The following is a 23,382-nucleotide window of genomic DNA, read 5'->3' on the forward strand; positions in this document are numbered from 1 at the left end:
AAACAATTCTTAATACTATATTATATTAGAATTATTTTCAAGTACATATAATATTTATATATGTACTATAATTTGAAATAAAATTGTTAACTCTACATAAATAAATTTATAAAATATATGTATATATTTTTTTAAGATGTAATTATTCTTATATAAATGTATATTTTATTAATACAGGACTTAAAAAATATATAACTAATTACAATATAGAGGTTATTCTTATTTATAATTGGGCCAAATTAGGGTTTCATTTTTTTTTTATAATAAATTAGAAGTTATTCTTGAATAGAGTATTCTTCTATGAAAAAATTTGAAGACCACCCTTTAGGATGGAACACTATGGAGAGATTGAGAGCACGACAAAACTGACGAATTCATAATTGAAACCACAAAAATTTGGGTCTCGAGTTTGGGGTATGTAAAAAAATTTTTAGTTATCCAAATATCAAGGCACTAAACCTTTTGAATTAATAGTGAATATGGATAAATGACACACTAAAAATCAAAATTTTGTAGATTTGGAAGCGTTTTCTTTTGTTTTTCATACGTTAATTAATTAAAAAACCGTATTTGTGTAAACTTGTGTAAAAAAAGTCAATAATAAAGGGTTTCTTTTATAAATATGGCTTTTCTGTAAGTTGTTTAGAAAAATATGCAGAAATAAAGAAATTTTATAAAAACTGGAAAAATAAATAAAAAATTTAAAATATGGAAATAACTGATTAGTATATATAATCTCTCTCAACTAATGATTTGGAAAGTTGAGAACCCCCATTTTTGAGAGCCCCATTTAGATTTTCTCCTTTGTTTTTTTTTTTTTTTCATGCAACAATCAAATTCTTTTTTATTGAAAAAATTACTAATAGTCTAATTTTTTGTTTGACACCCAATAACAAATTTCTAACGTTTTTAATAACTTTTAATATTCTACACAAATATTTATGATGCTTTGTCATTGATCTTAACCTTTTTTTATTTTTAAATTTGGATTTTAAGTTTGCTAGTGCCACACATAATGAAATAATATAAATATATATATATAGCTATTTACCCTAATTAATATGAAGAAAAAAATAGAATGTTAATTTTCAATATATAAAGATAAAAACAAAAAAGTAACCTAGTATTCATATAAGTGATACTTTTTAACACCATAGAATTAATTTGGAACCTTAAAAAAAGCAATAACAAAAAATAACATAGTAAAAAAAAAAATTATCCTGATACTTTCTGGACACTATAGAAGTAACTATAAAAGTAACCTAGAACAATTAATAAAGATAATGATAAAAGGAACCTACTTATTTTAACATTATTAAAGTAACCTAAATAATTACATGCATAACAAATAGTAACCTAGTACTTTTAAATGCCATAAAACTAACATATGCTAGAGATAACATCACAAAGTAACCCGATACATTTTTAATACCACTACCATTACACATATAGTCCATTGACAACATCAAAAAGTAACATAATATTTTTTTTAACTCCACAACCATTACACATGCAACTTATTGGCAACATCAAAAAGTAACTTGATGATTCTAAAGTAACCAAGTACCTAGAATATTGAATTTAGTTGTGTGCTACATTTTGACTGATTTTAATGCAAACATAACATTTTTTTTTCGTTTTTGTCTTTTATTATATTTTTGAAAGTAACTTGGTACTTGAAATATTAAATTTTCTTGTTATTCTATATTTTTTTTACACATGTAACCTATTAATAACACCAAAAAGTAACCTGATATTTTCTAAAGTAACTTGGTACCTGGAATATTGAATTTTGTTAGTAACATAATTTTCCATCTTTTGTCTTTTATTTTGCTTTCTAGAGTAATTTGGTACCTAAAATATGAAATTTTGTTGATGTGATACATTTTTTACACATATGTAACCTATTCGCAACATCAAAAAGTAACCCAATATTTTCTAAAATAATTTGATACATGAAATATTAAATTTGGTTGATGTGTTATATTTCTTACACATGTGACCTATTGACAAATCAAAAGTAACCTGATGTTTGCTCAAGTAACCTGGAACCTGAAATATTAAATTAGGTTTAGTGTGTTATATTTTGACTGGTTTCAATGCAAAAGTAACATGTTTTTTTGTTTTTGTCTTTTATCCTGCTTTCTAAAGTAACTTGGTATGTGAGAATTTAAAAAAATTATCATTGCATTCTTTTATAAAATATAATATCAAAATGTTAATTTATATTCAAATAAATAAAAAAAAAAATACTTTGTAATGATTAAGTCAAAAATAAAATAAACTGTCTACATATATTAATATAAAATAGATTTCTTTAAAGAAAAAATAAAATAGAAATTTAAGCTAAGAAAGAATGATTATGTAGAGTTAAAATAAATTAAATAATATAAATGTATAAATATTAATGATTTGCTTTAAAAAATATTAGAAATCTCTAAACATAAGTTAATAAAATGAAAATGTGGCTTTATTTAATAAAAACTTAAAAATATGGAAATATTTTTCCATACAACTAACTTAAATTATAAAAAAGCCATAAGTTAAGTAAATCTCTAATTTTTCCATATTTATGAAATTTAAGGAAAAAATGCCATATTATACGTAATTTCCTCAATAATAAAAGCCCAATTTTTCTTGTGTGAAAAGCCCAACTATGAATGTATAGAACGTAGCAGAGTTTATTGGGCTAAGCTTAAGCTCAGAAGCTTGTTGGACACTTCAAAATGGCCTTACTCAGTTTGGCGCCAATTCAATTCCCTTCTTCTTCTTCGTACTCTTTTTCGAGTGAGGGTTTTTGGCTTACCGTTTGGTCTGAACCAGCATTTCCACTACAAGATTTTCACAAACTCAATGAGCTCAACCGTTCACATATACGACGACGATGATGATGTAGACACCTTCTTCCTTTTCATTTATTTTCTTCTTTTCTCCTTTTTCTTCTTGAATTAATCCTTTTTATTTTTTGTCTAAGGAGTTTGATTGGGATGCGGCTGTTAAGCAAATCGACGTGACTTTTCCCTCTTCGAATCTTCCTTCTACGTCTTCATGCGTTGCTCCTCCTCCTCCTCCTCCTCCTCTTGCTGTTGTTGATTCTTTTGAGAACAGAAAAAGGAATGGGGCCTCTAGCTCTAGGCAATCCACGCTCGACAAGTTTGTTGTGAAGCCATTATCGAAGCCTCAGCCGCAAATTCAAAGTGTAGTCGAACCGGGTCATGAGAAACTGCCCAACGTTCAGATTGATGCTGAAGCAGCCAAAACTTGGATATACCCAGGTTTAATTCGGTTTTCAAATAGTGATTGTGTTTAAGTCGCTCAATTGATTTCGAATGGGCTGGTAAAAGGAATTACTTAAGCATTTTGATGCTTTAGTCTAACTCTTTGTTCTTGATTGTTGTGTGCATTTTCCTTTTTTTTTTTAAGAAAAAAAGAATGTTTAGGTTGAAATTGATCGAGATAAAACTGCTTTTCTTGTTTCATAATGCTGTTTTTGCAATTAAGTCATCTGGTATTGCTATAGCTGGATCAGTGGTCAGCAATATTCATATAATATCTTTCCCTTTTTGGTGGTGTAATCCAATTTTTATAGTTCTTGCTTCTATGGTTTTCTCGAGGTTAATTTTCAGGAAGGTGATTTAATTTGAGTTTATCATCGGGCAATACTGATACCAATCCCCATAGAATATTTTTCCTCTTTTCTTTTGCTTCCTTGGTTGCTTTTCACTTGCTGATTGTTCTTTTTCACTCTTGACGCAGTAAACGTTCCTCTGCGTGATTATCAACTTGCTATTACAGAGAAAGCATTATTTTCAAATACCTTAGTGGCACTGCCAACAGGACTTGGAAAAACTCTTATTGCTGCAGTTGTCATGTATAACTATTTCAGATGGTTCCCAGATGGTAACGTAATCTTGTTATGCTTCTTACTTAGTTAATGTCTGTGTCATTTTAATTTATAATTTACCACGTATTTGAAAACTTCCAGTTGATTGATGTATCACTCTTGGAGTGGGTTAAGTGGAGAATTATAAGTGTTTTTTTTTTTTTTTGGATGAGAACTGGGTCTTCAAAACTTCATCTTGCAAATTATACATGTGCCAAATTATTTTACTTTCTTATTCAGTCCAGTCATGGAATTTAGTTCTTGGTCACCGTTGTTTTTCTTTAGACTTCTTATTTTTGTTTTTTTATGCTGTTGACTTTTTATTATTTTATTTATGTTTGATTGTAATCAGTAATATTTTTTCTTCCCATGCAGGAAAAATAGTCTTTACTGCTCCATCTCGGCCACTTGTCACACAGCAGATAGAAGCATGCCATAATATTGTGGGAATTCCACAGGTAGCGCTTTTTTAACACACGAACAGTGATTCATTCAAATCTGGTGTTCACTTTCATTCTTGTTATAATTTAGATGTTAAAAGATTGGGATAAAATGATTGTAGGAGTGGACAATTGATATGACTGGTCAGATTAGTCCTACAAATAGAGCCTGCTTATGGAAATCTAAGCGAGTATTCTTTGTTACTCCTCAAGTGCTGGAGAAAGATATTCAATCTGGTGAATTTACCCTACAATATCTCATTTCTTACATATACTGACATCTTATTTGAAGACCTATAACTTTACAATATGGAAATTTATGTTTCAAGCACATATACATTTTTTATTAGCATAAATTGGTCATGATATAAACTTTATGCAGGAGTTTAAGAGTAATACATTACATAAAGCTAAAGGAATCTATTTACTTAGAATGTAGGCTCTAAGAACCTGTAATTTCAATTGTACTATTGACATTTCTAGTGTTTATTTAATGGTTATTTTCACTTTTATACAACTATCTAACTTTTATTCTTGTATAAATTAAAATATTTAAACATAAGCAAATCCTAACTCTAAATGATTTTTGTAAATTTTCTACTTTTGTTTAATGAAAATAAATGCTCACCATTTTAAACATGTATACAAGCACTTCACTGTTGTCATAATTTCTGCTATTCACAGTATTTATCTTGTCTAAACAGTGTCTATTATGTATTCATTCTCATCCTCTATAAGTGTATATTCCAGATTTGTATGATTAGTTTTATAAGATCGTTTTTTACCATCTGAAGTAATTCAATTTGATCACAACATTGTTTACTTCATTCATTCATTAGACGAAAGTGTTTGTTTGAATAATAATATCATATATTTCATTTGTCTTTTGATACTAGTAACTTCAGTAAATGTTTAAGAATTTCTAAGCAGAGTTACGGGTCATATATTATTCACGCTTGAATGATTTTTTTAATGTTAATATCTAACTTTAACCTGTTATTTTTATCTAATAATTATTATTCAAGAGCCATTCTATTACTGATTTTTTTTATTAAAAATTTGTTGCAGGAACTTGTTTGGTCAAATACTTGGTTTGCTTGGTGATTGATGAAGCTCACCGTGCTATGGGAAAATTTTCATATTGTGTTGCTGTTCAAGAGGTCATCCATTCAGTTTCTTTATGATCTTTCTTAATTGTTCGATTATTATTGTTTGTCTTCAGCATTTTATTTATGGATTGGCTGAGTCCATTTACAAAAGGATAACTCTGAACGTGCAGTTAATGAATGTACCAGTGCAACTTAGAATACTTGCATTAACGGCAACACCTGGATGTAAGTAACTGATACAGACTTGGTTGATGTGGACTTAAATGATATATCTTACATTGTAAGGTAAATGTTCTTTCAGCGAAGCAGCAGACTATCCAGCAAATTATTGATAACTTACGTATATCAACACTTGAATATCGTAATGAAAGTGACCATGATGTCAGTAAATACGTTCACAATAGGAAGATAGAGTTAATTCAAGTAAGTGTATTGTTCAGATTCTCTTTTATAGTTTATTCTTAAGAATAGATAAATTTTTTGCTCTAACTTAATTGGAATGTTTTAGGTGGCCATGGGTCAGGATGCTGTTGAGATCAATAATAAGCTTTCAGACGTTATACGCCCATACTTAGCCAAGCTTTGTGAGAAAGGAGTTCTCCCAAATAGAGACTTTAAGACTGTATGGTGACATTATGCATCACTATATATTTATATAATTAGGACGAACTATACTCTGCTGGATTAAATTCTCTAGTTTCCTTTGCCGCTTCTTTCTCCATGCTCATTGCTCCTTGGAAGTCTCTACCATTCAATTTTACAAATACGTTAATTTGAAGCATTTCTTTCAGAAATTAAAGGCTAAATTCCAAAGTTATTTTAGATTATCCCAAGATTCTTCATTAATTGTTTGTCTAAGTCTTCTGTATGTTACTAGTTTGCATGCCAGGGGAATCTGTTATGTGATATCTTCTTCATTGTAGAATCAAATGTCTTGTATATTTCTGTCTAGCATATACCTCTTGAAGCATATCTTGATCATGTTGATAACATTTTCCCGTTTCACATATGTTTTGGTGAATTTGGTGAAGGACATCAGTGTAATTTTGTTTTCCCTACCGACTGAAAATATTTTTATGGGCTATACTTTCAATTTCTTGTTTATCTTTTAAACTAATATAAATACATTTACACATGTTTATGTATTTCGCCCTAGTGAATTCTGATGTGCTTCGTTTTGGGTTGTTTGACAGTTGAGCCCATGCGATTTACTTAGTTCAAGAGAGACCTTTCGTCTAGCACCTCCTCCAAACCTTTCCCAAATTATGATCCGAGATATGGAAGGATATTTTGGTTTACTTCTCACTCTATATCACATTCGAAAGCTACTTTCTAGCCATGGAGTAAGGCCAGCTTATGAGATGCTTGAAGAAAAACTCAAACAAGGGTGCGTTCCTTGTAATGTTCAGTGTTTTTGCATCAAGTCGATCTTATACATCCCATGTTCATTTATGGTGATTTCTTCAACCAGAAATCTTTTATTTGGTGTCTGTGTTTGGAGTCGAATAATTTTTTCTTTTCATGAATTTTAATTATACCAGGAATATTCAAATTTTTAACACAAAGCTGGTAAGCCAGCTGACTTTCCATGTAACAATAGCCTGAAGATAGTTTTTGGGCACCCAGCATGTTCCTGAAGATTGTTTTGACCATATTTGGACCTCTACATTTATTGTTGCATAAGTTTGTAAATTAAGTTATGCTTATCCTCTGTACCATGCATTTCTCACATACTAATGTCAATATATATCGAGTTTGATTCCTCTCAATTTTCATAACTGTCTTATAGCTTTTTTTCATTTAACTATTTCAGGTCTTTTGCCAGATATATGAGTAGAAATGAAGATATGTTTAAAGCTAAGCTAATAATGCAGCAATGCTTGTCCCATGGTGCTCCAAGTCCTAAGTTATCCAAAATGTTAGAAGTACTGCTTGATCATTTCAGTATGTGGCATGTTATCATTTATGATATATGTAAACATTAGTTATGTGATATGTTGAGTATGTGTCATGACATGCAAAGTTGGTTTTGATTTACAGAAGTCAGGATGATTGCAAATTTTCAAGATGAGTTTAGAACTGCATGGAAATCTATTCTATACCTTTAAACTTCGTAAAAATGTTTCTTATTGTTCTTGTTCAATACAGTTGCTAACTAATTCTTTGTCATTGTCATCTTCTCATTCTGTTTGTCTATATTTTTTTTTGTGCTGTATAAATTTTAGAGTATGCATAAAATTTTCTTTAACTTTTGCTTTTGAGGATTAATTTGGTTTTTGAAGTATGTGATCAGACCATTCTTATTAGAGAGTTGCTAAAGGACACCAATGGTGCCCAATACCACCACAAAGTGTCATATCGCTATTGGTATAATTAAGTGTCGGAGTTTACATATTTTAATTTAAAAATTATTATAAAACCATTAGCAAGACGCTACATTGTAATGGTGCTGGGCACCAATAACGATGCTCTTAATATTGTCATCTTCTTGCTGACCTAACCTAAGTATACTTGATATGCTTCTTGCTTCGCAGGGATATGTATATTTACTAGAAGCCTGGAATTGTTTTCATCTCTATTTTTGAAATTCGTTCCTGATTTGAGGTTGCATCTAAAAATAATAGCAATTCCCAATTCTTGAAATATCATGTTTGCACTAATGTCTTAGTAAAACTTTGGTTTTGCAAACTAATTGAATGTAGCAATATAGCTGAACCATTAAAAAATCCAGCAACTCAAGGCTTATTTAACTCATTTATTTTGGTATTCCCTTAACTAGATTTTTATGATTGTAGTCACGACTTTAATAATACCTTCTAAATGTTAAATTAGTTTCAGATTGAGTTAGTATTTTCTTGTATGTTGTGGGAACTTTTTCTTATCCTGTAGAAGAAAAATAAATAAATAAATAAATAAACAAATCTTGTGGAGCTTGGTTAAGATGATCTTTTTTATTTTATTAGTGTATATAGTGACATGTTGATGTTTATCTGTATTTGATCTTTAATATGAATTTTGGATGTGATTTACGGTCTGTCAGCAAATATGATAATTATATCTATTTGGTGGATGCAGAAAAAAATGATCCAGAACGCTCAAGGGTTATTATCTTCTCAAATTTTAGGGGAAGTGTCAGGTAAAGAAAATACTTGTGTATGCCAATGTTTTCTTAACACATTCTTGTGTTTAATAAATTTCCTCAAATTCAAAAATTCTTTTGTTTAATGATACAAATGATGGTACAGGGACATAATGGATGCATTGGCCAAACTAGGAAATATTGTTAAAGCTACCCAATTTATTGGTCAAAGTTCAGGTATGGCATTCTAGCATCTACTCATGATATGGCCAACTATTTACTATTCAAACAGAAAAGTGTTTTCCCTCTCATTTTTTTTGTCCTTTTTCTTTTCACTCTTCGTGTTGGAGTTGGTAGCAGTAGCAGTAGCAGGCCCACCACAAGTTGGGAGTGTATTTAGACTTAGATCTGATGTTTAATTATTTCTTTATAGTTGTCATTGCATCTGTTCTAGTCATCAAGAAAACCAAAGCTTGAGATTATCTCTTTACTGAGCTCAAAGAAACCTTTTCTCTGCTAATTGAATCATCTATGCCTTTTAAGATGTCAAAGTAATAGAATATTGCTTCTATAATGTACCATATTTACACTGGAAATACTATTACCATACAACCAACTAAAAGTCTAAAACAATTTATTGTCCTGATATTTTACTGTACTAACATTTTCTCTGGTTGCCTCTTGCATCAAAGAATTACCAATATTTTGATGTACGTTCATTTGAGTTCTTATAAGCAATTAGCAGTAATGTAGCCAGCGATTTCAATTGTATGGCTTTTAGTTTATTAAAATATTACATTTACCTATGTTTCTTAAAGGAAAATCATCCAAAGGCCAGTCACAAAAAGTTCAACAGGCTGTTTTGGAGGTAACTGCTCACTTCATTCTGTTTTTCTCCACCACCTTGCACATGCTTACTTAGTTCTCCACAGAAATTTCGGGCTGGTGGATATAATGTCATTGTTGCCACATCCATTGGTGAAGAAGGCTTGGATATAATGGAAGTTGATCTTGTTATATGCTTTGATTCTAATGTGTCACCACTGAGAATGATTCAACGAATGGGGAGAACTGGGCGTAAAAATGATGGTCGAGTAGATATCCTTTTTCAATTGATCTGTTTGTTTTTTTTAGTATAAGACATAGGTAAGGAGCACATACATAACATGCCATGGAATCTTCATGCTCCTTTTTATTGCATTAAGCTCCATTTTTCCTTTACAAGCTTTACTAGTTCTAGCATGTGAAGGAACAGAGTTAAAAGCTTACACACGAAAGCAAGCATGTAGCAAGAATGTGGGTAAACACATGCGAAATGGGGGAATGAATAGCTTCAATTTCCACCCAAGTCCAAGGATGGTAAGATTTTCCAAGAGAACTGACCTCTTCATGTTTGGTTCGATTAGTTTTGCTTCTGGACATACTAATTATTTTAAAGAACATTTCAGGTTCCTCATATATACAAACCCACAGTCAACTATGTTCAGATTTCAATTGAAAAATTTGTTCGCAGTGGAAAGAAAATGAAGGATGATGACTCAATGATGACACCCGTGCTTAAAGAAAATCTAACTGATGCGGAGAGTAATTTAGTTACCAAGTATTTCCACCCGCCTGGTGGTATTACTTGGAAACCTTCTCTTATTGCTTTTCCTCACTTCCAGACATTTCCATCGAGAGTTCATAAAGTAATGCATTCCTTTAAAACCAGACTGCTTATTGATGCAATGCAACAAGTGCAAGGACTATCCTTTGATAGTGACAGCAAAAGTCCCCTGATGGAGGTAAGTTTTCAGTTCGTTAGCTCAAGTTGTTTGTCTTCTTTTACTCTGTTATATGATTTACTAATGTATTCAGGTTGAAGTCGGCTTTGAGAGGGGTTTGGGATTGGACAATGTTGAACATGAAAATGGAGAAGGTAGAATTATTTTCGATTCATCTCAAAAATGCTTGTGCAGAAATATAAAGTAGCTCGTTGGATCAAGGAGTTGTTGAGTGAAGATGCTATGTCTGGAAAATCCCCCAAGTAGTTCTTTTTTAATTTTATTATTATAATTCATCAAAATCTTGTGCAGGTTTGCAGTTTGATGATTACTCTTCGCAACATAATATGGAAACAAATTTTTTGAGGCCTGAAACTTCACCGGCAGAGACCATAGAAACCAAAGAGAATCATAGTGGGCGTGATCTTCCTCACCAAAGTCCTGATGGGCATTCCTATCTCTTTGGTCAAGATTTTGTTTCTATTGACACTTTTGGAAATATTTTAATTCTTTCTGTTCCTTTACTTACTTCCAAAGGAATTTCACATATGAATCGTACAAGTGAAAGCAGTAAAGTGCTGTTACATAGTGTAGATAGAGTCTCTTGCCATTTAAAAGATGTAGAGGACAAGGACACAACTGCTCAAGCTGGAGGTTTAGAAGATCTAATGATTCCTCAGACAGTTTGCCGGAAGTATGAAAGTCCTAATTATTTAAGTGGTTCTGATGCCTTGAAAGGGAAAGCATTCCATGGCACTCCTAGTAGGAATCTGCTAGATGAAGATAATGTCAGCGAGACACCTGATGATGAAATGAAGGCTTCACCACTCCCTGACGATTACAGTAATGATTCCAGAGATAATGAACTTAGCCCTCGGTTAACTAACATGATCAAAAGTGGTGTTGTTCCAGAGTCTCCTACTGATAACAATGGTTGGTATTCCTAAATATTTTTGTATACAAATGTTGATATCGTATCAATGATTTCTTTCCTAGAATTGAGTTGTTATACAGGGGTTTTGTGATGAACCTGAAGGGTGAATTTTGCAGGATTGTCAAATGGTGAAGATGGAGAAGCGTATCCTAGACCCAACCTTCTCTCACCTGCCCAATTACATAATGAGATTCCATTCAAGTCCTCAAATCTAGAGAAAAATGAAATAGTCAATATGGAAAGCGGCAACTGTGGAAGAAATGTCTCTGTTTTTTCTATAGACCGTGCAATTCAAACTCCTAGTCTTTATAAGGACAATAGTGCCAGCATGAGAGGACTTACCCATACATCCCCAATTTTAGACAAGTCTTGTAGTCCGTGGGCAAGCCCGACAAGTGGCAGCTGCAGCAAAGATTGGGGTCTAAGCATTGCTGATAAGTCAGAAAGTGTAAAACCGACACGTAAATTTAAAAGGCTGCGCAAGGTTGAAAATGAAGGAAAAAATGAGAATCTGCATCGAGGCCAAGATTGTTCATTTAACCCAAGAGCAAGGCCTGAGAAATTGTTTGATCAGCATAAGAGTAGTAGAGGTATTTGGACATTATATTATACTGCTAGATATTTAAATTTTTCATTTTTGTTTGGATCATGCTTCATATCACAATTTTTGTTTTTCAGACATTTGTGACCAACTTTTGCTATGAAGCAAGTTATTATTTATTGTTGTACTTCTTTTTTTTTTAATAAAAAATTGTTTTGTAATTTCTAACACAAAACTATCGAACCACCAAATTATAAGAACTACTATTAACATATACATTGCCTATTGATAATTTCAGGTAAGAAGCCTGTTAATGACGTAATAAGAGACTTCATTGACGAAGAGGCTGAGTAAGTTTCTTTCTGTATGTGCTATCTTTGGTCATTCTTGAAACATGTGATTATGTAAATGAAGTTTCAGAAATTATTCTTATAAGAAAAGTGCTTGCTGATTGTTTTAGTATTTGGTTATATTTGATATAGGGTATCTGCGGATAGTGATATGTCTGATGATGAGGACGATGATGGCGGCCATGATGACAATTCACACGATAGTTTCATAGATGACAGGATAAGTCCTACATTTATGGCCACCCAATCTGCTACCAGTAGGATTGACATGATGGCAGTATACAGGTCCTTAGCTTCTCCCCTCTTTTTCCTTATATGCTATCATGACAAAGATCAGTTAGTTAAGAAGATAGTGCCTATATTTGTTGCCTGTTATAGCCATCTCAACTTCAATAAAGAAATTCTTTCAACTCTAATTCTCTTAACTAATGGGCCATCCTCCAACAGGCGTTCATTGCTCAGCCAATCACCAATGCCAAGATTCCCAATTGGCTCTGCCACTCAGAGTCCTAATTCCACTGCTCTGACGACCAGAACAAGGGAAGCAGGGAGTTATTCCCTTGAGACATCCAGCACCTTCCAGACACCTCCAACTGAATCAGCAAATCACTCAGTGAACAACAGTGAAGAGTCAAAACAAATACAAATGAAGAATCCCAGCTCAGAAGCCGTGCCTTGTACAACTGGTGTCTCCTCTAACATTGAAATTGATTATGGTGGCCGGAAAAGGAAATTAAGCTTTTATGGCACATCAAGTAGTTCTATTCCAACTCTAAACTTGGAGCCAGAATTTCAACTGCAGTATGAAGCTGCTGGAGGAAGTGAAGCTCCAAAATACTGTGACAAAAATGATGAAATGGTCTGCGATGATGAATTCTATGAGGGACTTGATCTAGATGAGGTTGAAGCACAGGCGACTTTGCTGCTCAAGCAGAAAGCAGAGGCACAAAGACGGGAGGTAATTGCACCTTATATACCACCAGAAAATCCCTCTAGTCCCAGTATGCCGTCGTTTGATCTTGGAATATGATATGTTATGGATGATCTGTGTAGAGGAGTATTTGAAGCGTTTCATACTCGAATGTATAGAGCACATGTTGGGGCAAATTTATATGTAAAGTAAATGTAAGTTATATATGATGGGGGCTGGTAAAGTGTATATGATAGTATGTTTCCTTTTAGCTGTCAAAAAGTACGGATAGGAAATATTTTTTGGGGATCAATGATATATTTTAATTTCATAGGAAAATTTAATTGTTAAAATAAATTATAAATGAGAAATAATATTTTTTTTAGATATGTTCTACCACAGTGTAATACAACTACAAGTATGTAATCATGCTCAGACAATGTTCTTATTAGAATAATCATGCTGAGTATGGATTTGGCCATAAAATGGATAGTAAGAGATTACTTTTCATATTATATTTAGTGCACTGTCTTTGAAGAATTGAGTTAAAAATTTACGCATATTTGAAGTGTTGACATAATTACATGAAAATTACAAGATGATCAATTTACTTTACATGACTGTACATGAAAAGGTACATGTATCAACAACCATTGATTGAAACTTGGTATGGTATCGTCAACATTTTGTCATTCAGGCAAAAGAGGCAGCCTAGCAGCACTGCTTGCTCCACGGCCACGGCCACCAGATGGTGATTTTGAACCGAACTTCGTATATCTGGAAGAACTCTTCCTAGTTAATCTTACAGGAAGAATTTGCAGCCTTGGATTCTGCTCGGTGCCTGAGTTTTCAGCTGCCAACTGATAGCTTTTGACCAGCTCAAGCTGTCGCGCAATTATTTCCGAGCGTCTTGGAAGAAGCTCTACTGCTTCTCCACCAGGGATCACAATGTACTCTATTGCCAGACGAACCTCCTAATGAAAAGGAAAAAGGAACACTCATAATTTATAACGGAGATTCAACTCAATCTAAATGAGGTGAAATTATCAACTAACAATTCTTTCATAACAAAAGGAAAATGTTCAAGTAAGCATATGATACTCTCAATAAGCACAAACCCAATCTAAAAATAACCCTATGTTTTCCTTCCTGAAAAAGTGATCGTGAACCTAACCTATACAAATTTAATGTAAACTTTTCTACATTTTCTGGTACTTACTAATGTCCACAAAAGAGTTATGTAAAGACACATTAACTAATTTAAGCCACTGTCATTTTAAGCGAGATCACATCACAAAAGAGTTATGTTAAAGACACATTACTCTTCCCCATAATCACTTACCAAGGTCTAAATTACGTACCAATTCCAGCAGGCATCAGTTTTCTACTCCTAATCATTTAAAAAAGAGTAAAATGAACATGGATGGAATGGGAAAGAGCATGTACCTCCAAGGCATCAAGTTCTTCCAGAGATGGTTTTCTTTCTGGTGCATCTTCTTCAATTTCAATGTCAGAAGATTTTTTGATTGGTTGCTTCGACGAAGAGTCAAATGATTCCATTCCAAGAATCATGCGGAATGCTTTCACCATTTGTGCCATGGTATTTGACTGCATGCATCATAGGTACCAAGTTTAGAAACGAGAGGAACCCATATGCATACACACATGCATTATACTGTTTGAAGATTATACCTTCATTACAAATACAGGCAACTGGTGGAATTTCGCTACACTACGGATCCAAGGGTTCTCCTTCATTTCAGAACTGCAAGCTAGAATTGCATGGGCCCTGCCAATATCATCAGTTACGTCTATTTGATCCTCTATCCCCATTACTGTTGCAACTTGTAGTAGATCAGCCTCAAGGATCTATAAGAAACACAGGCCAACAATGAAAACGATTATGTAAGAATTTATGTGCTGTATAGCAACTTGGAAATTTTTTATTATTCTATTGAATTGGAGAATGATAATGTCTATTTTCACATATAATCAAATGAAATTACAGCACTCTCATCTGTACAATTGAACATGTAAAGACAGATAAGAAAGTCCAATCAATGTACCTTGTAAGTATATAAGCTCACTGGCAAATTATGCTTGTTCGCAGATCTACCACCAGTCGATTTCTTGGAATGACTGGGAGAATGTTCTTCATTTTCAATATCAGATTCTAAATCAGCAACCATTTCTTCATCTACTGTCGAATCAGACATATCTGAGCTGGTTTTTTTGGATATTGAAGTATCCTTTTGAGAATTGTTAGCATCGCCATCCATTTTACGGACTTCAAACAGAGGACATTTTCCTGCATAACCCATCAATTTCGAAAGAGAACGAAAATAATAAGAACAACTTTCGAGCAAAATAAAAAGAGCAATCAATGAAATGTTGTTCAATTAAAAAAAAATAGAGCAAGAAAAAGGTTTATTAAAGACCTGCTAGTATAGCATCTACAGTTGCATCTAATCTGTGATGAACACGACACTCTGTTTTCGAAATCATCTCAACAGCACAAGTAAATGTTGGAGGTCCTTTCCTTTCAAGGATTGTCTTCTGCACTTTCCTCTTCTTTGCTTCCTCATCACCAAGTGTGACACTCTGTTGATTTTAAGAGAAGACATGGACACAATTAATAAACTAATGCCCAATGTCAAATGTATAGGAGTTAATTCCTTCCAGATGATAGAGTTGTTTTTTATGGAAAATTCAAGGGCACAGTTCCTGAAGAGCTTATACACAAGAAATTCATGTATAGAAAATAAAAAGTTTATTGCACCTCAATGCCACCAACAAGGATCTGCAAAGAAGGGTTCTTCATAATATTGTCTATGGTCATTCCATGTGCTGTTCCAACTAACTGAACTCCTCTTTGAGCAATAGTACAAGCAGCTAATGCTTCAAGCTCTGTTCCGATTTCATCAATAATAATGGTTTCAGGCATATGATTTTCAACTGCCTCAATCATAACCTGTGCAAAAGTAGGTACAAAATTCACAGTTATTCCTGTTATGGGAACCTATCACAATAAAAAAGCCAAAGAGCAACTTCAAGCTTACATTATGTTGCAGGTTGACATTAGGAACCTGCATCCTCCTAGCACGACCTATTCCCGCATGAGGAACATCTCCATCGCCCCCAATCTCATTAGACGTGTCCACAATGACAACACGCTTCATGTTCTCATCTGCCATCATTCTCGCAATTTCTCTGCAAAACAAAAACTGCTTTAGACTTTACCTTCTCTCTTTATGCTACAACAACTGGAGGAATAAAGTAAAAACCACACACAGCCCAACATTCTTCTCCTTATTCTTTTTTGTGTCAGAGTGAGTAACACAGAAAACAATTAGGCAACAGCAGAAAATGAAAAAAAGAGACAAGTTGATATTCATAATGCCACATTAGGGAAACAATAGTATGGTAAGTTGATAGCTCAAAGCTCTTAATTGGTTATTGGCCCCTTGCTTCTTAATAATCAAAACAATTTAAGTACCTTATTAAGGTTGTCTTTCCAACACCAGGAGGTCCAATAACCAAAATGGATCCTCCTCCTTCAATTAAGTCGCGTAAAATCTCAGCACTTCCAGAGACAGCTCTACCCACCCGGCAAGTGAGGCCAATAATTTGCAGTTTACGATTTCTTATAGCACTTATTCGATGCAATGAATTGTTAATACCCGACCGGTTATCATCTGAAAAGTCACCAACCTAAGAAAAGAAAATGCCAACTTTATATAGAGATAACAAGCAAAACAAAGAAGAAAAAAGAGTAATATAATCTAGCTTCACAAAACAAAGAGCTTAGGACTCTAGTTGCTATCAATGAGTAGTTTAAACCAATCAGAGGAGAACCCTTTTCCTCATTCAGCAAATACAGGTAAAATAAAACCATTTATTAGCGTATCTTTCACAATTGTTCATTAAATTTTCAGAATAATAATCATTAATTAAAGATCACCAAAAAAAAAAAAGAGTCAAAATTAATGCTTGAAACCAATAAATGGTTAACTTAGTTCACCTTGGATATTGCGTGGCGTAGGTCTTCTTCCTTTATAGGACTTTCTGATATAATCCAATCCCCAGAAGGAAACCTCGCAATCGGCTTCCTTCCCAAATCCATAACAACCTCAATAAGCTGTTCAATCTCCTCGTGCTTGTTCAACTCTCTTTTCATTCTCAAAGGCAACAACTCAAGAAACATATCGAGCTCCGTGGCCGCCTCCGACGATGTAAAGGCAGGATTTTGAGAATTGAGAAAGGACCCATTTCCAGAAAAGAACCGATCCGAGGGTCTACGAATTTCAGGGGCCGGTGTGTGGGACGAAGACGAAGCAATAGCGTTAAGCCCACGACGTGTTCGAGGAAATGAGTGTGAGACAGTTGAAATGAAACTGGAACATGGGATTTGGTTGGCTGAGTGCCATGAGGTGTGAAGATCAATGAGCAGAAAATGAGAATTCAAAGCTCTCATTCTGAAATCCAATTGCTCTCTCCAAAAAAAATAAAAAAAGATTGGATTTTTATAGGAGATTGAAGGTATTTGGTTGTGTAAGAGATTGAAAGTAGTTTAATAAAGAAGAAGAAGAAGAATAAGAGAAAGAAGATTCGTGAGGATCTCCTCTGAGATTGGAACCAAAGCTGACGTGGGTCCCTCCAAACTGAGTTAACGACCACTGCAACGAAGGACGTTCAACCACGTGTCCTCTGCTCACCACACAACTCAGACTCTCATCCTACCTACTCAAGTAAGTTTATTTAAAAAATATTTTAAATTTAATGTGATCAGAAAAAAGTAATTATTTATTAACAACCTACGGCTACTAGAACTAGAACTAGAGAATAGAGATGAGATTAGTCTTTAACTGTCTATTGTGGATGGTAGAGTAGTTTTGTTCTGTCTCTTAATTTTTTATTTAGTTTCTTTGTTAATTAAAATATATTCCCTTTAGAAGAGTTGCACTCAGATCTGAGCGGTGGCTAGTCTAAGTTCGAGGTCTGATATTGCAAAATCTTATGTCAACATATAAGAGCATTGCATTTATCTTATGTCTTTTTTTTTTTTTTTTTTTTTTTTTTTTTTTTTGAAAATAAAGTGATAGATTAATCTGAAAACTAGACCTCACGGTCATTACAAATGATAGTCTTTGGTATCGAGGAAACCTCCACGAAACCTGAAATGTTTTGGGGCAGCGCCCATTTAGCCACATTATGGGCAGCAAAGTTACAACATCTAGAAATAAAAGAAAAATTACAAGATAAAAAACACTTAGAGAGTTGATTACAAACAGAGACATAATTATCAATATTCCAAAAATAATGAGACCCTTTCAGCGCTTTGATAACAGTTTTTGAGTCACTCTCCACCAAGACATAGTTGTGCTTTCTGATAAGAGCATTGCATTTATAATTTATTTTAGGTTAATTAGTATTTTTACTCTCTAAATTTTAACATGTACTAAATCATGTTCTTTGAACTTTTTTGAGCGTTAAAAATTCTCCTTGAATTATTAAGATTGTTAGATTTAAGGACTTTTATTTAATTTTATTCAATTTTATTATTTCATTGATTGTTTATGTATTAAACTATGCTCCTTAGATTTTGATATTTACTAAATCATGCCCCTCGAATTTTTATTGACACATACTAAATCATGTCCCATGAACTTTTATCTATGTTAGATTTTTTTTATTAAAATTAGACAAAAGTCTTTAAATCCAACAATCTGAATAATTCAGGAGTATTTTTAACGAGCAAAGTTCAGAGGATAAAATCTTAATTAACCTTTATTTTAATATTAACAAACCACATGACCAAATTTTTTCCTTCTATAGTACATTTAATAAAAAATAATATAAAAATACTATAAATAATTTTTATCAGATACATATAATATAAATTTATATTTAAAAAAAATTAAAAATATATAAAAAATAAAATATTATATAAAATAACTTTTTACATATTTGTATTTGTGATTATAATAAATTATTATAACATTATCATTATTATTATTATAATAAATTTTAACAATTTACAGTATTTTGAAATTTATAATTTACTAAATACTCAGTTTATTTTTTTTTTACCAGCCTAAAACTGTTTTTTCTTACAGCTACAGCTACTTTTTCCTACACCAATATCCAATTAGCTCTTATATGGATACCAAAATTTCTCTAAATAAAATATAAGAGACTTAATATTAAATTACATAAAAAATTATATTAATTTATATAAAATATTAATTTATAAAAATTTGATGTGGACAAATTAACTTATTGGGTCTAGATAGGGGTGAATCCAATTAAATCGATTTAATCTAATTTAATTGTAAAAAATTACATATCCAATTACAATTGGATTGGATTGAAATATCTAATCTTATTTAATTTTTAAGTATTTTTCTTCATATATTTATGTTAATGTTAAAATTTAAGTGTGGAATTAGATATTTAATTAAAAAATCCATCTAATCCGACGAGTAATTAGAATAGGGGCCCGTTTGGCACAACTTTTGGAAAAGCTAAAAGCTGCTTTTCAAAAAAGCTGTGACAAAAAGGTGTTTGGTAAGCAGTTAAAAAACAGCTTATTGAAGAATTTATGAAAAAGATACAACTAAAAGCTAAAGCTGATACAACCTAACTTTTAGAAAAAGCTGTTTTGTTTTGATTAAAAGACTCTATAATAAATTATTTTTACTAAAAATTTATTTAATTATTTATTATATATTATAAAAAAATAAAAATATTTTTTTAAAATGAAAAAATATTTAAAAATAAATAATATTTAAATTTCTAATTTTTTATTTTATTTTAAAAAATATTTTATATTTATATTTTTATCATTAACAAACAATATCAATTTATGTTTCTTATAAACTACAATTTTATCTTTTGCAAGTGATACAAATATAATTTAAAAATATTAAAAATTATTTTTATCAAATGCATATAAATTTATACTATAGAAAAAAATAATTAAAAATATATAAAAAAATAAAAAATTTATATAACATATTTTTTTATATATATATATTTGTGATTATAACGAATTAGATTAAAATATTATCATTATTGTAATAGAATCTTATATTTCGATTCTTCTTCTGATTCTTTTTACTTGTTCTTTTAAATACAAGACAATGTATTTGTCTTTGTACTAGATAGGATAATGATTTTTTAAATTTAATTAGATTAGATGAGAAAAAAATAATTAAATCGGATTGGACGATGAAACTCTTCCCTCCTCGCCTTAAAGTAAGTACAAATGCTGTTTGAACCATCCCTTTCTTCCTTATTATTTTATTTATGCACATACTTGCATTTTATCGAAAATTATTTAAAATAATACCATTAGCACGCATTTCTTTTTTTTTTTTAGAAACTCAGATAATATAATAAGTACATGTTGTTCAAAAATAAATAAATAAATAAGTACATATTATTCGGAAAAAAGAAATACAGGCACTATTTTTGGCTATTAGAGTGGTTAACAGAGTACCGGCTGAGCTCCATTTCAGTTTCTCAACTTCAAATTAGGGTTTCCAGCTACTTCTCCTCTCTCTTTTCTTTTTCCGAAGAAGGCATGCTCGGCGGCCGTAGAGATGGACCGTTGATGAGGGAGAAGGGCCACACCGGAAGCGGATCACGAATCGCTATAGCAATTGTGATCGGAATACTTCTCGGCTGCGTGTTCGCTGTGCTCTACCCTTATGGATTATTCGTTTCCGATTCGATTACTCAAAATCGTCGAATCGATCGCCACTCGGATCTTCAGAAAAGTTTGCCATCATGCGAGTCATCGGACAAGATTGATGCCCTGAAATTAGAGAGTCAATCACTTTCGAATACGAACTCAGAGTTGCAGAAACAGGTCAGAGATCTGAGTGGGAAGATACGACTAGCTGAACAATTAAAGGATCATGCTGAGAAGCAGGTTTTGGTGCTTGGCAATAAGCCTCATAAAGCTGGGCCAATGGGTACTGTCAAAGCCTTGAGGACCAATCCAAATGTCAGTCCTGATGAATCTGTAAATCCAAGATTGGCTAATATTTTAAAGAAATTCGCAGTTCAAAATGAGATTATAGTTGCACTTGCAAATTCAAATGTTAAAAGCATGTTGGAAATCTGGTTTAATAGCATCAAAAAGGTTGGCATCACAAATTATTTGGTTGTAGCCCTTGATGACGAGATTGTAGATTTCTGCAAATCCAACGAAGTTCCTTTCTACCAAAGAGATCCAGAAGACGCTATTGATTCGATTGCAAAAACAGGAGGAAACCACGCCGTATCCGGAACAAAATTTCGCATCTTGAGAGAGTTTTTACAATTGGGTTACAGTGTTCTTCTATCAGATGTGGATATAGTTTACTTACAGAATCCATTTGATTTTCTTCATCGCGATTCAGATATCGAATCTATGACGGATGGTCACGACAACATGACAGCTTATGGGTACGACGATGTATTTGATGAACCATCAATGGGTTGGGCTCGTTATGCGCATACAATGAGAATATGGGTTTTCAATTCTGGGTTCTTTTACATACGTCCAACACTTGCTTCGATTGAGCTTTTGGATCGTGTGGCTGGAAGGCTTTCACGAGAACCCAATTCATGGGATCAAGCTGTTTTTAATGAAGAGTTGTTTTATCCTTCGTATCCTGGGTATGAAGGTCTTCATGCTGCTAAAAGAACCTTGGATTTTTATCTTTTCATGAACAGTAAAGTCCTGTTCAAGACGGTTAGGAATGATTCTAAGTTGAGGAAGTTGAAACCAGTAATTGTTCATGTAAATTACCATCCGGATAAACTTCCAAGAATGAAAGCTGTTGTTCAGTTCTATGTTAATGGAGAACAAGATGCACTAGATCCTTTCCCAGAGGGTTCTGACTGATCATCTTCTTTGTTTTGTTTCTGACCTTTTATATGCTTTGATAGGCTTACAAATTCACGTGCTACGACAAAACTTGGGTCAATTTTATTGCAGGTTTGTTCATGGGGCCCTTCCAATTACTTTTATTAGTTTTTTAAAGAAGACTTGCATTGAGATCTGAGTGGGGCACTGCCATCCGCCATGTTTTTTGTTTTTTTCTTTTGATTATTATAAAATAAATAAATAAAAAATATATATTTCGTGTAAGTTGAGAAATACGAAATAGGAAGTATAGGCCAAACTTGAATTTTGACTTGTCAAATGCGAATATGGTTTTTGAATATTACAACTCTGCACTCCTTTTTTATTTATAGGTTGATATATTAATTTTCGTACGTATCTGCAATTTATACCAGATGAATCACTTTAACTAGGTTTTTTAACCACACAGGTAATTGGTTGGATGGCTTTACGTGAGTTCGTGTCTCCATGGTAGCACTAATTTTGTACTTTAAAGTGGCGCTCCTCCTAGAGTAATAGATATTTGTGCGTCCAATTGGTTAGGCCATATTATCCTTGATTCCTTGCGTGAGAGGGTCTCGATGAGCAACCATCTTAGAAATAGTGTACAAACTTCAATTAATTATTCCGTAGTCTTTGGGATTACTATTAAGTCGAAGGAAGAGATAGGACCTCTACCACCTGATTTCCTTTTAGTTATAATAACTATTATTAGCTAATAGATATAGGGTGATTCTATAATGCACCACTTCAAAGAGATGTACTGATACACCCTTGATTTGTTTCGGCATCTAGAAAAAAAATTTAGTCTAATTTTTTTCATATTCATGTACGTTATTAAGATAACCTACAAAATTTTGAGAAAAAAATTTAGTCTAATTTTTTTCATATTCATGTACGTTATAATATAGAAAACAATGTTCAAACAGTCTATTTCACACGCGTATAAAATAAAATAGTCACGCGTATAATACACTGTTTGAACGTAGTTTTCGGCGTGTTAAACTTTTCCGAATTTTTTAAAATTTTACAGGATGTCTTAAATAACTATAATGTACATGACCATGAGAAAAAATTTGACTAAAAAATTATTTCGGGTGCTAAAATAGATAAGGGTGCATCAATGTATCTATTTTAAGGAGGTGCATTGTAGAATTTCCCATAGATATATAATAAGGGATACTTTTAAAATGTGGCAAATAGCGACATAAGTACCTAAAGTTTTATATTTGTAAGCGTCATAAATCCAATGTTTATTTTTAGCGGCATAAGTACCCAATGTTTGTAAAACTGTAATTTTTCTCTAATTTATCAGTACAGTCTCTGTTATTATCTTAAACAGGTCTAAATTCTTGATCATTGGGTCTAGATAGAAATATGCAGTATCAGACTTCCAAATGTTCTTTTCATAAATTCAAAACAGAGTCTGTACTGACGAAACTGGAAAAAAATTACAGTTTTACAAACATTGGGTACT

At 32.5% G+C, this 23,382-nt stretch overlaps 3 protein-coding genes across 3 annotated transcripts; 2 read left to right on the forward strand and 1 right to left on the reverse strand.

The window, feature by feature from the left end:
• Nucleotides 1-2,620: 2,620 nt before the first annotated feature.
• LOC115705989 (DEAD-box ATP-dependent RNA helicase FANCM) lies at nt 2,621-13,398 on the forward strand. Its single transcript, XM_030633479.2, has 23 exons — nt 2,621-2,892; nt 2,975-3,275; nt 3,757-3,900; nt 4,259-4,341; nt 4,446-4,560; nt 5,392-5,483; nt 5,603-5,657; nt 5,734-5,855; nt 5,941-6,054; nt 6,626-6,819; nt 7,246-7,376; nt 8,508-8,568; nt 8,678-8,748; nt 9,330-9,379; nt 9,444-9,609; nt 9,743-9,870; nt 9,960-10,295; nt 10,369-10,429; nt 10,587-11,207; nt 11,325-11,798; nt 12,048-12,099; nt 12,232-12,384; nt 12,547-13,398. Exons 1-23 carry the CDS (start codon nt 2,854-2,856, stop codon nt 13,127-13,129), a joined length of 4,146 nt encoding a protein of 1,381 aa, XP_030489339.1. The 5' UTR covers nt 2,621-2,853; the 3' UTR covers nt 13,130-13,398.
• A 97-nt stretch (nt 13,399-13,495) lies between these two features.
• LOC115705990 (protein SEEDLING PLASTID DEVELOPMENT 1) lies at nt 13,496-17,746 on the reverse strand. The gene is made up of 9 exons (XM_030633483.2): nt 17,031-17,746; nt 16,506-16,720; nt 16,069-16,219; nt 15,789-15,980; nt 15,448-15,610; nt 15,076-15,317; nt 14,702-14,878; nt 14,456-14,617; nt 13,496-13,983 (listed from the first exon to the last, which is right to left on the reverse strand). Exons 1-9 carry the CDS (start codon nt 17,481-17,483, stop codon nt 13,699-13,701), a joined length of 2,040 nt encoding a protein of 679 aa, XP_030489343.2. The 5' UTR covers nt 17,484-17,746; the 3' UTR covers nt 13,496-13,698.
• Nucleotides 17,747-20,377: 2,631 nt separating this feature from the next.
• On the forward strand, nt 20,378-22,151 carry LOC115705992 (arabinosyltransferase RRA2). Its single transcript, XM_030633484.2, has one exon. It carries the CDS (start codon nt 20,595-20,597, stop codon nt 21,903-21,905), a length of 1,311 nt encoding a protein of 436 aa, XP_030489344.1. The 5' UTR covers nt 20,378-20,594; the 3' UTR covers nt 21,906-22,151.
• Nucleotides 22,152-23,382: the final 1,231 nt, after the last annotated feature.

The sequence above is a fragment of the Cannabis sativa genome, chromosome 1, assembly GCF_029168945.1.
Source record: "Cannabis sativa cultivar Pink pepper isolate KNU-18-1 chromosome 1, ASM2916894v1, whole genome shotgun sequence".
NCBI classification, from domain to species: domain Eukaryota; kingdom Viridiplantae; phylum Streptophyta; class Magnoliopsida; order Rosales; family Cannabaceae; genus Cannabis; species Cannabis sativa.

What these genes read in the sequence shown, in the direction of transcription:
- LOC115705989 (XM_030633479.2), top strand. Translation starts at nt 2,854, where the DNA reads ATGAGCTCAACCGTTCACATATACGACGACGATGATGAT. An exon ending in ATTAACGGCAACACCTGGAT is followed by an intron (nt 5,658 to 5,733) that starts GTAAGTAACTGA and finishes ATGTTCTTTCAG; the next exon opens with CGAAGCAGCAGACTATCCAG. An exon ending in GACATGATGGCAGTATACAG is followed by an intron (nt 12,385 to 12,546) that starts GTCCTTAGCTTC and finishes ATCCTCCAACAG; the next exon opens with GCGTTCATTGCTCAGCCAAT.
- LOC115705990 (XM_030633483.2), bottom strand. Translation starts at nt 17,483, where the DNA reads ATGAGAGCTTTGAATTCTCATTTTCTGCTCATTGATCTTCACACCTCA. An exon ending in ATGTCAACCTGCAACATAAT is followed by an intron (nt 15,981 to 16,068) that starts GTAAGCTTGAAG and finishes ACTTTTGCACAG; the next exon opens with GTTATGATTGAGGCAGTTGA. An exon ending in TGAGCTTATATACTTACAAG is followed by an intron (nt 14,879 to 15,075) that starts GTACATTGATTG and finishes TGTTTCTTATAG; the next exon opens with ATCCTTGAGGCTGATCTACT.
- LOC115705992 (XM_030633484.2), top strand. Translation starts at nt 20,595, where the DNA reads ATGCTCGGCGGCCGTAGAGATGGACCGTTGATGAGGGAGAAGGGCCAC.